The 18,157-nt window shown below is 36.1% G+C and overlaps 1 protein-coding gene and 1 non-coding gene across 2 annotated transcripts; both read left to right on the forward strand.

Annotated features, from left to right (window-relative positions):
* Positions 1-754: 754 nt before the first annotated feature.
* Positions 755-11,561, forward strand: LOC143233549 (uncharacterized). The gene is made up of 4 exons (XM_076469888.1): positions 755-846; positions 2,067-4,312; positions 8,556-8,683; positions 11,385-11,561. Exons 1-4 carry the CDS (start codon positions 755-757, stop codon positions 11,559-11,561), a joined length of 2,643 nt encoding a protein of 880 aa, XP_076326003.1.
* On the forward strand, positions 1,373-1,444 carry TRNAQ-UUG (transfer RNA glutamine (anticodon UUG)). The gene has a single exon. It is a non-coding gene; the product is annotated as a tRNA-Gln (tRNA).
* Positions 11,562-18,157: the final 6,596 nt, after the last annotated feature.

An 18,157-nucleotide genomic window follows, 5' to 3' on the forward strand; every position in this document is an offset into this window, starting at 1 on the left:
TTTCAAGTTACATTTACAGAAACGTATTTTATTATTGGTTTCATTTCGCTAATAACAGATCAATATCCCCGTTTGTTTACGAAACACAAATGATTGAATCTAAATGTATTGAGAAAATCACGTAAACGTTGAAGAGTTATTTTTTGTGATACCTAAAAACAAAGAATTCGTAAATGCTAAACTAGACATAAAATAATCTGCTTTAGTCGGCTGACCGTTTTTCTAAGGAGATAAACGGGAATATAAAGGAAGTGTGAAATGTCAGAGTTAGAGACTTGGGTTTCGTTAACTCGTCAAATACGAGAGGAAAGAGGAGAGAACAAAGGATATCATATACTCTTTAGAATACGTAGAATATAATGTTATCTGCAATGTAGAATCTGGGAGACCCTTGGGAAAAACTTATCATTGAATATTTGCAGGATATAGACAAAGCAGACGTGCAATAAATGACAACGAGAATTGTGATATACGAAAGACGGATTGCCCAGTTACGTGTAAAGTACTCAGTAGAGACATCAGTTTCTTAGATCGTAAAATGAAAGAATCTGTTGTATATAGAAATATAAACCAACAAAAACTGATATAATGGACGTTCTCTCTTTTGTCTTTATATAATTTATGTTAGATAATAACATAAGTGGTATTTACTCTTGTTTCTCTAATTTTATTGAACCTTCCAGCAGTGGCGTAGGCTTAAGAAATAATTGCAAATTATGACAGTGAAGTCAGAAAACAACCTATGTGTTTCGAGATGGAATGTTGCACGTATGCAGATGTTGTTTATTTGATTGTTCGCTATGAAGCACAAAGCAACAAAATTGATTGTCTTTGTTCTGACGACGGGTATGTAAAACGGAATCTAGAGTTTTAAGATTTCGAGATTTGCAATCAGGAGGCAGATGTGGTTAATGCGAAAGAAATATTCGTTTTTCATATGTTTCATTTTATATTGTTAAAGAAAATCAGCTTTAACGTTCTGTAGAGCATGACATGGCCAGGTGGGTTAAAACATTCGACTCGTAGTCTGAGGGTCGCGGGTTCGCATCCGCGTCGCGCCAAATATGCTCCACCCTCCTAGCCTTGGGGGCGTAATAGTGAATTCCACTATTCGTTCGTAAAAGAGTAGCTCAAGAGTTGGCGGTGGGTGGTGATAACTAGCTGCCTTCCTTCTAGTCTTTTACTGCAAAATTAGGGACGGCTAGCACATATAGCCCTCGAATAGCTTTGTGCGAAATTCCAAAAGAAACAATATATTGTTCATAATTATTGAATAACAATAGATTGACTGTTTCGTAATCCACAAGATGCAAGATTAATTTTCTCTGCGTTATATAGTACAATTGTTTTGTATTAGAATAGATAATTAATGGGTTCCATGGTGTAATGGTTAGCACTCTGGACTTTGAATCCAGCGATCCGAGTTCAAATCTCGGTGGAACCTACAGTTATTTAACGTATGTCTTCAATATCCAAATTTTGGTATGTTTTTTTTTTCTTCTCCAAGCAATAATACATTAGGAAGAGATTTAGGAGAATAAACTCAAATCCGGTATTTAAAATTACAACTGGTGAAAACCCATTATAGAAAAGCATGAAAGATACCTACCAGTCTTACATAGGATTGTAATTGCTTTCGCTTTGTATGTTTCTCGTGTTTCCTACAAGCATTTTAAGTAGGGTTTTTCAAACGTTTTACACTGTATGTTACGAAGAATCTCGTGAACACGATATTTATACAGTTCATAAGTACGAAAAGATATTTTTCATTTTATTTTGGTGTGTTTTTCATTTCTGTAAACGCCATTAAATTGAATAGAGCCAAATTTGAGAGGAGAAATATGTTAAGCAGCAAAAGGTTTTTAACACTTAACGTAATTTTCAAGACACGTTTACACAACACAATCATTTAATTCTACTAAACTCATCTTTACCGCCAGCTTCTAAAAGATCCGAAGTGGTAAAAAAAAATACACAAGTGAAAATATACGAATATACTTAGAAAGCTCGTGAAGAAGTCCATTTTAAATTCGTATATCAACTGATAATACATTTTCTCCATCTAGTGAACCGAGTAGCGAATCTGCTCGTTTGTACGTTAGTGAAAACCAACCATCGTCTTCCCAGAGTTGCACCAATTCCGTGAGCTTTTCATCTTCACCTGAATTTACTGAACCAATGCTTGAAGTGCATATCGAAGAACCAGAAAATGAAGGTTTTATTTTGTCCATGTTTGGAGATAGAAGTACAACAACAAATGGAATTGATAGTTTGCAAAGTTTAGATGGAAACAGTTCTGGACAGACTCATTATGTAAATTACCATCCAGATTTTTCAGATATTTTGAGAGAAAGTTGTAATTTTTGGCAGCCCTTTGGCTATAGTTATATATCGATGTCACCTGGGACTCAACACAATCAATCAGCAGCTACAAATTCATTTAGGTATTCTTCTTTTTGTACATGCGATCTTTTTATGGCCTTTCAACCTAATCCAAATGTCTTGCCTTTGTCCAATGGTATGCCTGAAATGACCTACCCTAAGAGGATATACTCAATCCCTGATCCTCAATTAACACCGCCATCATTTTATAAGCGAGCGGAAGGGGACAATTACCAGTGGAATACCTCCTTGCGAACTCCTGATAACCAAGCAGCTGACCCATTTTCTAGATTTCCGTTTTCACCATTATCTTCTCCAACTGGATCAGAACCGCCAGTGTTGACCACAACTACAGCTTATGGTATTAGGCCTCTGCCGTCGTTAGCTTCTGTATTTCCTTTACCTTCTAGTCTTGCAACAATGCCATGTGATCAAGAGTATTGTATCCCTACTCGTAAACAGCAGTTTGAAAAAAATGTCTCAGATCACGAGTTTTCATTCCTGGACTACGCTGGACAACAGAAGGAGAATCATCGGGACATTGGAGTACAGTCTCACATTGACATTAATAGTATTGCAGATAAAATTAATGAGCAAAAAAATATTAACACTTATGGTCAGCATTTGTCTGCCCATTCTCTAAGGAAAGTAGGAAAAGCAAATGAAACTGTTTTGGAAAATTGTGATATAAGTGGTAGTTCTAACACAGAAGGAAAATTCCTACGATCCAGTGAGCTCAAATCTCAGTCTCGACAAGCTCAACCCTTTAATGCTAATAATTCAAAAGAAGAAAGTCTAAACCATTGTTGTAATGAAGCAGCCAAAAATCTTCAGTATACATCTTCCCCCTCTATTATCAATCTTTCAAGTAATATAGGCAGTTCACACCATATGAATACCTGTGAAACGTTGAGTGAGACCTCTCTAACTGAAAAACCAAAGTCTAGACTTGAAGAGCTTCTGTTGGGTAACCATGAACCTCACAAAACAACAATTACTAACTCTCTACCAGAGATAGCTTGTTTTCTTCGCCCAGTTGTACCACAAGAAGTTAACAGTTTTCATGCGCCTCGACAAAAGAGAGCCAAAACAGTCAAAGAGCTTCTGCAGGAAAGATATCAGTTAATTTTACCTCAGCAGGTCCATTCGTGGAACCACTTGGCCAAACACAATTTATCAAATGCTGCTCAAGGAAGCTGCCTTGGTCATGCAGGAGTGGCTGGTGGTCCAGAAGGGTGTTCTCAGTCCACTGTAGCTTCTTTCGGCTCGTGGAACTCATCTCTACAGCAGACATCCTCTCAAATTTTATCGGCACGTCTTAGACCTTTTCAGATTGTGAGAAACCCGAGTCTGATGACTACACTAGAACCACATCAGACCTTAAGACCCCAGGTTGTTGGTCCAGAGAGAATTATTCGACAAAAATTCGCTCAGCCACAAATTCTGTTGATAAGCTCTGCATCTGATGTGCAAAAAATGACTCAGAAAAGGTTTAGTTCACAAGAAGCAACATTCCATCCATATTCTATGAGCCATACATCTGTAGGACTTCGTCAGTCTTTGCCTTCTCAAACGAATATCACACAGACACAAGCCAACAGAAATCACACTCCTGTTAATATTGCTGTTGGACTCAACCCAGTTACTTCTCCAAGGTCATCAGGTAACAACTCGGCTCAATCTGAGATGTTGGAAAAGCAGAGTACGCAAGTGAAATCCATCCAATCAGAAGAACAGGAAAAGCAAACAGTAGAAGAAGATCTCAATTCCACCGCCAGGGTGAACTTTCCTAAGCCTTGCCCATCAGAGCGTGAAGTTCAAAATGTCCAAGAACCGGTGGCGACTACAACATTTCAAGAAGCCTTATCTGTTGCCACTAGTACATCAGATGACAAGTATCGGAAGGAAAACATCCAGGAGAGTGATTCTGGTAACTTGTTTATTTCTACGAAATTGTTTTTAGAATGAAGGCAAATTTTAGTCTTGAAATCAGCAACGTAATTTAAGAAGTATATATAGCTTGATATGCAGTAATTCTGATCATGTCGTACAGTAACTGTAGTCCCAATGTTTCGATAACATTTTCAACTGGAAATATTATACAACTTGTACAGTATAATAACGTATATAATTGGAAGATTACAAACTCCAGTTACAGATATACATTAAGAACTTGTGGCACTTCATTACCTAACAATTTACCTACGCCCGGCATGACCAGGTGGTTAAGGCGCTCGACCCGATTTGCGAGGGTCGCTGGTTCGGAACCCCGTCACACCACACATGCTCGCCCATTCAGCCTTGGGAGCGTTATGTGACGGTCAATCCCACTATTCGTTGGTAAAAAGAGTAGTCCAAGAGTTGGCGGTGTGTGGTGATGACCATTTGCCTTCCCTCTAGTCTTACATTGCTAAATTAGGGACGGCTAGCGCAGATAGCCCTTGTGTAGTTTTGCGCGAAATTCAAAAACAGACAGACAAACAACTTACCATTTGTGATCCTGTATTTGGAATAGTTACTAACTCTAATTACAAATATTAAGATTACACACCTAGTAGGGCATTATGTGGTGTTCCTTTTCTGCTAACAGTATTTGAATATAACTATTTATACGTAATAAATATTACTATATTTAGTCGTACACTACAAAGTAACCAGTTTTAATGAGAAACAATAATTATCTATGGAAAAGCTACACAAGGGCTATCTCCGCTAGCCGTCCCTAATTTAGGAGTGATGGGATAGAGGGAAAAGTGGTTAGGCAACACTGCCTGTAATCAACCTTTGTACTTCTGTCTAAAAGTAGGATTGATCGTCACATTAATAACTTCACGGCTAAAAGGGACGATCGTGTTCGGTGACAGGATTCTAACTCGGAATCCACAATTTTTTCTGACTACTAGTCCATGCTCGGTCTGGAGGATTCTTACTCGGAACCCACAGTTTTCTCTGACTACTAGTCCATGCTCGGTCTGGAGGATTCTAACTCGGAACCCACAGTTTTCTCTGACTACTAGTCCATGCTAGGTCTGGAGGATTCTAACTCGGAACCCACAGTTTTCTCTGACTACTAGTCCATGTTAGGTCTGGCAGACTCTTAGCTCATCACTATTATTTCTTGTAACTGTGCTTATCATATTTAGTTTTACGTATCGCGTAACGCGAACCCAAGACCCGTATCATTTAAATGATTTGTACAAAATCAGTTTAATTTCATCAGTGTAGCTGGGATATTTATTTACACAGTGAACACTTGTGAGTGTTAGTGGCACTTGTAACATATCACATATACAGTGATAAGTAGTGTTTACTTACACACACATTATATGATAGATACTTTGTAAACACGAATTTGACCAACTTTATATAATACGCATGAACATGTATATCTCGTGACACAAATTTCCACATCTAGAATAACAATTATCCCCTCAATCATCCATGTCGTATGACGTTTGTCCATGTTAATTCTATGTTTGCCATATTAACTATCAGTTTTATAACTTGCAACTTGACGGTGTCTTCAGTCATACATGATTTGACTGACCAAGGCGCTTTATTAAGACCTGTACACTGTTGTGTAAAACACATTATTTTTATCAGGTCATCCCTTAAGTAATGTCCAGTTGTAGGTTCAGAAAAATGTTAGTTAATTATGTATGATCCGTTATTATTAATTACTTCCTGCCAACGATCCACAAGCTTCTGAATGTCACTTCTATAAAATTCTTGGGGTTTTGAGGTAAAAAAATGTATAGAGGGTAGTTTTGACATCTTCATGTGTTTAAAGCTCTTTTCCATCAAGATAGTTCTGCAAACTTCGGAATAGATGATAATCAGATGGGGCAAGGTCTGGAGAATAAGGAGGATGTGGAAGTTTTTCCTAGTGTAGTTTTTTTTTAGTGTAACATCCAAGCGCTCTAGCTGTTCACAATAGAATCTGATGTAATCGTTACATTTAGTAGGACCAACTCAAAGCAGATTTGACTAACGGTAAGTTACCAAACGCTTAACAAGACCTTTCTAGGGTGGAGGTCCAGTTTGACCTGTGCTTTAGCCAGTTTACCTCCACTGATTTTTTGTCTGCGGCGCTTAACGTTTTTCTATGATATCCACTTTTCATCTCCAATCACTACCCTGTTCAAAAAAGGCGAGTTACGTTCACGAGAGGGCAGAGAAGTGTAAATGTCCACTCGTGCTCTAAGGTTGGCTTCTGTCAAATCATGGGGGATATATTTTCCAAGGTGATGTAGATGAATGACGGTGAACTGTTGAATGGGCTGAATTAAGTTTTTTTAGTTCTTCAACTGTTACAGCATAATTTTCATCAACTGCAACCAACAGCAAGTCGTCATTAAACTCAACAGGATGACCAGAACGTGGCGCATTACTTAAGCTGTAGTCACCTGTTCTGAACTTCTGAAACCACGTTTGACATTTTTTTTTATTCAGAGACTCCGCACCATAAACACCTCGAATGTTTCGTGTAGTTTCTGCTGTACTATTACCTTTTTCAAACTCATAAATCATTATATGCTTAATACAGTGGAGCGCCGTTAAGCCGCGATATTTGGGAAGGTCAACATGCTTAACCGCGGCTTAAATCTTTGTGACTGAAAGCCGAAGTCACCAAAAGCTCCGCCGAGGAGCCTCATTCGGGCCATTGCGTGATCATTATAATATTAATGTATAGACTATTCAGATACAATTGACAAGTGCCGTTTTAACACAAACGACCAATGCATTGCGACGGTTTGCTTTTCCCTGTAAAATTTCATCTTCCCGTGTTACTTGCGGGCCGCCATTTTAAATCTCGTGGTAGCGATATTGCGCAGTTGCATAAATTATTAAATTTTTAATACCGAATTTATTAACTGGCAGTTAAACAATAAGAAAAAACACATTTGTCATGTCAGTGTCAACGACAAGAAGAGTGCGAGAAACTTTAAAAAGCCAGGTAGTAGATTTAATACATCAAAAATTTTGGGACAAGACTTGCTACAGCGGCTTAAGCGATTTCGCGGTTTACTGGTCCGCGGCTTAATGGCGCTCCACTGTATGCTCCTCAGACATATCCATCTTCATAAGGGTTTATTTGATTAGAGATCTGAAAAAGTGGAGTTGAGTTAGTTTCTTTTATTTATCTGAACATTTTTATGCACGTCCTACTACATATTCTAATCATTAAAGCTCTCTACAAAGACAAATGATGATGCACTTTCTGTATTAAATTTTCGGACATTGCTTATCGGATGACCTGATATATGCAAACTAGGTATATTATTTATATACATATTTGGAGTTGTGCTCATGATTGACTTGCGCACAAGACAATGGGTGAGAGCAACGTTCTAGAAGTTTTCTAAAAGGGTGTGATAGTAGGCACACACTTGACAGAAATGTTTAAACCCAAGACTTATTTGATTAGTTGTTCAAATACGTTTTTTCATATGAGGACATTGACCCATGGCGTTCAACAGTATAGATACGTATTTGTTCCAAAGCTAAAATTCGTGCCTTGCATGCTTTTATTATCGCGGAAGAGGCGGTTTTCTGCTAACTTTAGGCACCATCTTGACTAGTATATCGCATTTCAGCTAAATTTTAACCAGATGAGTTAAAGGGTTTTTATTCTGTATATCCCCGCTCCAGAGGATAACGAAAGACGAGTTGGTTGAATATATAGTTTCCATTGGTTACAAACAAACTTCTCAATAACATTCAGTTACCAGTATTTGATTTTGAATTACTTTATTAGATGAATCAGTTTAAATACGTTTAATTGAAAACGATAATTCTATATTTTTTTTTCCCATTTGGTGTATGCCAGTGGTTTGTTACTTTGATTTGATTAGAGAAAAACAAACCTGCAAGTGAAATTAACACTTTTGGTAAACGAATTTTACTCTGACGTTTCGGTGTTAGGCCTACTTCAAATGTAATTTAACGGACAATTGTGGCTTTCCATTTTTAAGCAAGCACTGTCTTCGTTAAGTAAGAGTCTGATTCCGTTATTTTCAAATTTTTATAACGTGAAACAGTTGTATGTAATTTTGTAATATAATTTTAAAAACATGGAGCCTTCAGTAACGAATCTCTAATTTGCTTGACATATTTTCTTAGTAGTCTCATAAAACGTCTTAAAACATGTATCTGTAATACCTATTATGCAGATGGAGGTCAGATCGACAGCTCCACAGAACACGCTAAGCTACCGCCGTTTCGGAAGGGAAGAGTAGACGCACGAGAGCACAAACCTAGGCATTACGAAATAGAAAGTTTAGAAATTGGACAGTTTGTGGTAAGTGTACTATATATATCTGCTAAAGTTTCTTGTAATTAAAAACAAATACTTTGCGTAGTAGTAGTGCAAAATTATGTTTTATCTGATCCAGAGCCTTTATAAGAATTCGTGATTACTAATATTGTGAAGCCTTCCGTTACTATACCGGCTGCTCTTTGATGCAATGCTTTTGAGTGTGCGCTGTGAGAGCAAACGTATTGATTCGTAAAATGTTTCTCTCTTACTTTAATGAGCAGTTTCATTCCTAGTCTTTGTTTACACGTTTAAGTGCAGAATTTTAGCCAGGGTGTAGGTTGGGATGGTTTTCAAATTAAGTTTTTGAGTGTTTCAGCTATTAGTGGCGAGGGCTCGGGGGGGGGGGGCACACAGAGGTTCTCGAAAGCTCTAGGATGCGAGTTGGCTCATTAGGACTTTTTATCGATGCAAATTAGAATATATTTTTATATTCCATTTTTTTACAATAGTTTGGCAATGCTGGGGACACTAAATACAGTAATTCTTTTAAATAGAAAATAATAAATACAAATAATAAAAATAATAATAAAATTACCAAATTAAGACAGAATACTAAAATTTAAATTTTGCCACTTAACTTTTTTTACAACTGGTTCATATCTTTCAGTTATAATTCTGTACAATGTCATTGTTTTTTAATTGGAATATTAATTAGTTTCTAAAATAATTTTTGTTTTTATTATGTTAATATAATTATACAGTGCGTTTTATTCTTTTGAACTTGCATATTTTAGATTTTAAATATTATTATGAAACATTTGTTACATGAGTAGTTAATTTTGAAGATATTTTAATATTTGTTTAACAGGTGGACCAATTTAGTGAAAGTTGGTTTGTTGGAAATTTTTAACATAATTCAGAACTTTCCACGTTGCTTAATATAATTACACCTGTTGTGAGGACATCCTGTGCTTGCACTCAGTTGGTCCTGGCCCAAATGGACTAGCTGGTTAATCTTGGGAGGGCCTCCCCAAGACCACCTGTCTACAGAAATTCAAGGCCACAATGGTGTGTTGGAGTTGGACCCTTCAACCATGAGAATCATATCCACAATATTCTGGCCAAGTATTTTTAGCATAATATTTAAATTTCTTTGGAGCTAATTTAAAGTAAAAGGAAATTATGGTTTACATTAAGATACTGAGGATTAACTTCATTTGGTTTTCACTTTTCACTAATGTTTATGAATATAAAACCATAATTTACTTGTACATTAAATTAGCTGCAAACGAATTTAAATGTGATGCTGAAAATACATCCCCCAGAATATTGTGAATATGATTCTACTAACAGAAAACTAAAATTATGAAATATGGTGATCAAATCCACAGAAAAAAAAATGTATAAATAAGCGATAAGGCTTAAGTATTGAACTAATTCTGTTTTTCAAATGCTAGTCAATAAATACATGCATTAGTGTGCAGACTTGTATTACTTATTGTAATATGGAATACTTAAATATTTACACTTAACAGCATCAACAGATTTTCGTGCTTAAGTCGGAGAATGCGTTCTCTCAAAAGTCCAAAGTTGTATCTGAATCCACCTCCTTGTCATAGTGGATTTGAATGTTTGCAAGAATGGATTAAGGTTGAGTGTGTAGTCTGCTCAGAGTGTTGATGGATCCCTCACGCAACGTGACAGGAACGGTGTATGCGATCTTCATTAGTGCATATATGTTGTGGAAAGTGGTCTTCTTGCAGTGTTTGACGGCCATGCTGCATCACGAGGGTCTTTCTTTGCTGTCACTGCAATAAGGAAACACCCGCTTCCATCTTCACCTGACCAGCTCCTGCTCAGTGAATTTTGGAGGTGGTGACCACTGATGAAATCTTAGTTATTTCGTCTTCTAAAACAGAGGGGACCAGACCCAAAATACTGATACATGTGTGGGCTAATCCTTCAAAGAAATTAATAATGAAATGCATTTATGGAGTTTGTGCAACAATGATATATGAAGTTCAGTGTTATAGAATACATCATTTATTCTATCCTTACAGATCGAGAGACAACTGCAGTGAGTATTGGTGCCAAAGGATTATATTTGTATTTATAATTTATACACAAAAATATTACAAGTTTATATAACTTAAGTCTAACAATGTTACATCTTGTGATGAAGAGTTAATTTAAGAGGGTATTACTTGTTTAAAGGTATAAATTTGTTTGATAGACCTGAGCATCTTTCCTCAAAATTGGTAATGATGTAGTCCTCGGAAGTTAGTGCAAAATTAATGCGGTAGCGATATTTGATAGATGACAAAACAGTTCGTTTTGTGTCGTTGTCGTCCACACTAGATTCTCGGATGACTAGGCTTAACATTGACACTCCGCCATACGAATGGCAGGCTCATACACGTGGTTGAAGATCTCATCAAAGTTCTCGTGTCTTCCAGTATAAGTGGCTTTTATTTCATCAACTTGAATAGCATAGACCTTTTAGCATGGACAACGATATGTGATCGCGTTAAGTAACAGTATAGTTTTCATTACTTTCATTCCCTCTATTCATGTCAACTTTAAAAACTATTAGCTTTATTTGTGTAAATACTTTCACACACACACACACACACACACACACACAACACACACACACACATAGTATATCTATATCAGTGTGTACATATATATATATATATTGATATCTGAAAAACACGACTGATTTCAAGCATCGACTTTGCAGGTCTTAGGCATACATGATGCCAGTGGAAGATTCCTGCAGTCCAACAGTGATTCCTCCAATATGAGACAGATTGTACACAGTAAGGGAGGTAGCTGCAAAGTCATAGATGCCATAGAAGCTGAAAGTCCACGTGCTTCCATTTTGTTTTTAAATACAACTTCGTTTGCGTTTAGTTAGCCGTCATTGTGTAGACTGTAAACTGTAACATTTAGGTGCTACACCAATGAACTCTACACACATCAGTAACTGGCTTCTTGGTTGGCCCTCTGCTGGTGTAATACTTTCTAATAGTTCGGCTTGCTTTGATCACTTGAAGAAATGGTAAAATTGATTTTTTTTCTTTTGCATGGCAATGCATTGATAATATGGAGCTTATGGTTCGGGCAGTGAACATAACCTACTAGTTTGTACACTGTTCTTGCCTATGTTTGAACATCGTTAATTACACTTGACATATTCGAAGTGCTGTTATAGTTATGACCAGGGCAGTTTTTAATGTTTATTGTGTAAAATCCCATGCCTTACACATTCTTCAGTGAGTCTGAGCTGTCTCACAGAACTAACAAAATATCCTTGTCTTTCTCATCAGCAAAGTGGATGCACAGGGCTGTTAACTCTGTTTTGAATGAGAAAGCTTCATCTCTGAGTATGGACCAAAAAGGTGCTTCCTTTATTTCAGTTAAAACCAACTTTTATGTTAGTTGTATACTAATGATAACAATCAATTCATTTTGTATTGATGGTAATAAGAATGTTGCATTATTCCATTTTGGATTTTCCAGATGAGAGCAAAGAATTAGATCGAACGGGACAATAGTCTTCATCAGTATGAAGAAGATATCAATTGCTATTTGCTGTGAGCTGCTCTTTGCAACTTAAGTCGATCACAATACAGCACTCGCAATGCAATGAACTTTAAATATGACAATTCGTATTTGTTGTCTGATTTCTTGTTTAGGATCAAAGTAATATCTTGCCTTGTCATCTAATTAGTAACGTGCGTGATTGGGTTAACGATATTCCCACTGTCCCTATCTACTATTTAGCGAAACCAATGGCATTTTGATAATGCTTGTGTATAACGTATTTCTATTCGTTACTCATCACTTAGATCCTGATCAGAAGTAATAAAAATGAAATGCGAGTTTGTTGGTACTTTAATTTCTGTGAGTCTATTGGGCCAGTCTCAACTTACATTTGTATGTAAGAGTTCATGTTTTAGGTATTATCCATAAATTAAATTGTACTCTTACATAACTGTGCAGTGTCACTTTGACGAAAACCTGCTGATCCATCAGTGCACTGTATTTATACAGATTTCTACTCACTGGTAATTTTATGTTTGTTTCCATCTGTAATGTTCTATTTTTTACTGTGTTTCTACTCACTGGTAATTCTGTTTCCATCTCTAATATTCTATCCTTTACTGTGTTTCTACTCACTGGTAATTCCATGTTTCCATCTCTAATATTCTATCCTTTACTGTGTTTCTACTCACTGATAATTCCATGTTTCCATCTGTAATCTTCTATTTTTTACTGTGTTTCTACTCACTTGTAACTCTGCTATGTTTGTTTCCATCTGTAATATTCTATCCTTTACTGTGTTTCTACTCACTGGTAATTCTGTTTCTATCTGTAATATTCTATCCTTTACCGTGTTTCTACTCACTTGTAACTCTGCTATGTTTGTTTCCATCTGTAATATTCTATCCTTTATTGTGTTTCTACTCACTGGTAATTCTGTTTTCTTATCTGTAATATTCTATCCTTTACTGTGTTTCTACTCACTTGTAACTCTGCTGTGTTTGTTTCCATCTGTAATATTCTATCCTTTGTGTTTCTCACTGGTATTTGTTTCTATCTGTAATATTCATCCATTTTGCAAGTGTTTCTAACACTTATAACTCGTATGTTTGTTTTAATCTGTAATATTCTATCCTTTTACTGTGTTTCACTTGCTCACTTGGTAATTCTTGCTTTATCTGTATGTTCTTATCCTTTTGCTGTATTCTACTCACTTAGAACTGCTATTTTCTACTCATCTGTAATATTCTTATCCTTTACTGTGTTTCTACTCACTGGTAATTTGTTTCTCTGTATTCTATCCTTTACTGTGTTTCTACTCACTTGTAATTCTTGCTATGTTTGTTTCCATCTGTAATATTCTATCCTTTTGCTGTGTTTCTACTCACTTGTGGGTTCTGCTACGTTTGTTCCCATCTGTATTATTCTATCCTTTTGCTGTGTTTCTACTTAGTTGGTAATTTGTTTCCATATCTAATGATATTCTATCCTTTTACTGTGTTTCTACTCACTCTTGTAACTTCTGCTATGTTTGCTTCCATCTGTAATATTCTATCCTTTACTGTGTTTCTGACTCACTGGTAATTCTGTTTCTATCTGTAATATTCTATCCTTTTGCTGTGTTTCTACTCACTTGTAATTCTGCTAAAGTTTTGTTTCCATCTGACATACATTCTATCCTTACTGGTTTCTACTGCTACTCACATGGTAATTTCTATCCTTCCTGTCTTTGATATTCTATCCTTTACTGTTGTTTCTACTCATTGGTAATTCTTAACAGGTTTGTTCCCCATCTGTAATATTCTATCCTTTACTGTGTTTCTACTCACTGGTAATTCCATGTTTCTATCTCTCTAATATTCTATCCTTTTACTGTGTTTCTACTGCACTGGTGATTCTGCTATGTTTTGTTTTCCCATCTGTATGTATTCTATCCTTTACTGTGGCTTCTACTTGCCACTGAGATTCTGCTTCATGCTTGTTTTCCACCTTGTATTAACTTTATCATTTACCGTGTTTTCTACTCACTTGTAACTTTTGCTATGTTTTGATTTCCATCTGTAAATATTCTATCCTTTACTGTGTTCTACTCACTGTTATTCTGTTTCCATCTGTATTATTCAAACTCTTTGCTGTGTTTTCTACTCACTGTTAATTTGAGTTTCCATCTGTAATATTCTGTCCATTTGCTGTGTTTTCACTCACTGTTAGTTAACATGTGTAATATTCTATCCTTTACTGTGTTTCTGCTCATGTGTAATTCTTTCCATCTGTAATATTACATCCCTTTACTGTATTTCTACTTATTGATAATTCTGGTTCCATCTGAAGAATTTCTATCCTTTGCTGTGTTTCTACTCACTGGTAATTCTGCTTCCATCTGTAATATTCATCCTTTACTGTGTTTCTACTTATTGGTACTTGTAACATACTGAATAGTTTTTTCTAATTGGAATTTGTTTCCATCCGGTATTTATCCCTTATGTGCTACTTATTATACTTCAACATGCTGAATGATTGAAAAAACCAAAACTGTTAAAAAAGGAAAGGGGTACATTCTATCCATGAGTTATTTAACATACTCACCATCAATGCGAAGTTTCCATGTTGAGTAGTAATCTTTGAAACTTAAAACCCAACAGCCAGTTTAAACTACCTGAAATAAAATTTCTTGAAAACATTTGACTCCATAAAAGAAAGAAAGTTGCTGACTTCCTCTTTGAGAAATATACTTTTTGTTTGCTCACTCTTGGTGGCTTTTTTATAACATTTTAATAATACCGCTTTCAGAGGAAGTCCTCCTACCACTGTTTCATAATATAGATAAGTAGGCACAATTTTGATCAAAAACAGTCCACGATTACTAAAAAAAACAGCTGTTGCTCTCCTTCCATTGTCCCGCCACAAGCGGTAAGTGACTCATACCGCTTAAACTTATTTGATACCTGAGGTCGGCAAAGCATTACAGAGATCCCAAACAGTAGCCTTGTGCTGAATTCAAATCAAAACGAAAAACCTTCCAGCTGAACATTTTGTTTCTTTGCTTGTTGAGCTGGCATTCTGACAAGCTGAAAACGTAAAATAGAATTTAAAATATTTTGACAATTATTTAAATACAATAACTTGTCTTACCCTAACATAACAGGTGAAAGTTATGTCAGAACGATATTAAAAAAATAAATCATGTAACCATTCTGATCAATATATACACATGCTACGCCAAATAACATACTTTTAACATTATTATTTATTACCGCAAAAGAAATAAATTTATATTTACTCTTATTATCACTAAATATCCATTATTCATTTGCAAAACAACAGAAGAAAAATATAAGCAGAGGAAGCCAATACCAATGGTTTACTTCTATTTTCACTCAAGTAATTGCTGTGCATTGAATCGAAGGCGGAGGTGTTGCAAAACGCAAGCCGACGTCGCATGTTTCCGCAACAGTTAAGCTTGCGCCAAGAGAGAGGCCCAGACGTCTTCTGGGTGAACATTTCTCACTGCTTTTGGGTTGAAAACAATCATTCATGGTTGCATGTGGCAATAATGATAATCGTTATATATGTATAATTTATTATTATATAGGACGAAAAAAAATAAAAGGCAGGCACTGCATGGCTGCAAGTGCTAGCAAACATTTTTCGCGCGCCACAGGTTCGCCATCATTAGTGTAATGTTTTATTAGTGTTAATACAGCAGTGTTATAATTTCATGTTTTAGTCGGGTCTGATTTAGGTGTAAGTTTTGCTAACTTGCTGCCAATAAAATTTTGTTTACGCCATCTATGTGTCTGAGTGTTATATTTACAATGATGCGTTAGTTTCTATTGGATGACAACATGAACCACACGTACAACGGAAATAGCATGTTTCTACAGTTTAATTTAGATAGATACACACACACACACACACACACACACACACACAATCATTGAAGCTGGTAAGAACATTCACTCTTGAGAACTTCAATAAGCTTGTGTCTTGTCTTACTGTCAGGTCCGCTAAACCGGAAGGAAAGAATTACAACAAACTAAAGATGATTTTCAGTAAAAGGTACGTTTTGTTAATTCCAGTCTTCGAAATCGTGTCCGAATAAATATAAACGGTAGAGAAGTATTTTGAATCAAACCATTCCATGATAAAGTTTATATAATTGAGAATCACTCAGTTGTTTGGTATCGCGTTTTCCGAAAATAAGATAGGGTTTATATTAATTTTCACTCCGAAAATATGACACTTAGGATTATATTCGGGGATGTCTTATTTTGATATATTAAAAAATGAAGTTACAAAGCAAAAAAAATTTACTAACCATTTAAAATAAACTAGTTATTAAACCATTAAACTAACTGATTAATACTTAAACAAACTAATTAACTAACTATTAACCTAATTAATAAATTATTTTTTTTATTTCTTCCCTCTTCCTGCCACTCTTAACTAGGCTTATAAGGGTAGTAGGGCTTATATTAAAACTATCCCCAAAAATCACACTAGGTCTTATTTTATGGGTAGGTCTTATTATCGGAGAAACACGGTATTGTGGTGTTAAAATATGTTATAACATTAGCTAAAAAAAACTAGTATTGTTGTGTTTTATGTTCTGTACGGTGAAGTTAGCTTTAAGCCTTTAGTGATTGATCGTATCATTATTATAATGCATGCTCTACAGGACGCCATAAACCCTGTTTTTCCGGACCCGTGCTTCCAGAACGTTTTGAGCCATTAGGCCATGTGACAAGCTTGGTGGGCACCCTCATGACTAGGATAGGCACACATTATTGTTATGCTGTGTGTATCGAAGAAACAAAATTTAAAAATTTGAAACATAATAATATTTACATTATTAAATATAAATTACTTGGTGATTGCAAACATGCTACGACACACATATGGGTTGGGCCCGGTATGGTCAAACGTGTTAAGGCGTGCGACTCCGTAGTCTGAGGGTCGCGGGTTCGCATCCCCGTCGCACCAAACCGTGGGGCATTATAATGTGACGGTCAATTCCACCTATTCGTTTGTAAAGAGTAGCCCAACAGTTGGCGGTGGGTGGTGATGACTAGCTGCCTCTCTCTAGTCTTACATTGCTAAATTAGGGATGGCTAGCACAGATAGCCCCTCGAGTAGCTTTGTGGGAAATTCACAACAAACAGTTTGGGGAGACACTGTGTCTAGCAAAACGACCATTATTTTTTTTTTCTACATTGTTGGAAGTAACCGTACATGTTGCAGGTGATGCTATATCTGTTTATGTGGTATACGTGACGTCAATATAAATATTTTGTACTCTTCACGGTAGTGTATGATTTTGTATTTCATAAAATTATATATAACGTTATTGTGCAGTTTACGATCGCAGACTACTATACAGTTAGTGTTGATTTTTATCCAATCATCTTCTTATTCGTGATGTTGGACTTTTTAGGAAGTTCGTGTACGAGTTCGAATCACCAGGACACTTAAGAACTAAGAAAATGACGTGCATCGTCGTGCCATTTATGACACAGTGACGGCCATGAGGTGTGAAGGTGATGTAGTTAAGCTCTTGGTCGATCGAGAGCCGGCCATGTTTCTTGGAGTTCGCCACCAGAGGGTCGGAATTATTGCGTCGGCTAACCTATACGATACCTCCAAACTGGTAGACGTTACAGATGGAGAAATTAAATCGTGTCCACTGCATAAGGTTGGTGAAGTTATTCTACTTTGTATTATTCTCTAGTTTTACATTTTTTTCTAAGTTTTTTCAATTTTCAACTTTGTGGTTGTTTAAGAAAAACGAGATTTTGGTGATGTATCAGTTATATGGTTAGTAATATTAACCTTTAGTGATGTGCATTTTAAAAATAACTAACATTAGGATTTGATTGTCGTCAACTTGAAACGAGTTATATACGTACTGAGAAATGTACAGTAACAAGCATTAGCCGATGGATTTAGAGAAAATATGCCATATAAACA

The sequence above is a fragment of the Tachypleus tridentatus genome, chromosome 1, assembly GCF_004210375.1.
Source record: "Tachypleus tridentatus isolate NWPU-2018 chromosome 1, ASM421037v1, whole genome shotgun sequence".
In the NCBI taxonomy this organism is placed as follows: domain Eukaryota; kingdom Metazoa; phylum Arthropoda; class Merostomata; order Xiphosura; family Limulidae; genus Tachypleus; species Tachypleus tridentatus.

Excerpts from the sequence above, each read along its gene's own strand:
- LOC143233549 (XM_076469888.1), top strand. The coding sequence starts at position 755 with ATGGAATGTTGCACGTATGCAGATGTTGTTTATTTGATTGTTCGCTAT. Across the intron at positions 847-2,066 it reads TGTCTTTGTTCTGACGACGG|TGAACCGAGTAGCGAATCTG; the intron begins GTATGTAAAACG and ends TTCTCCATCTAG. Across the intron at positions 4,313-8,555 it reads CATCCAGGAGAGTGATTCTG|ATGGAGGTCAGATCGACAGC; the intron begins GTAACTTGTTTA and ends CCTATTATGCAG.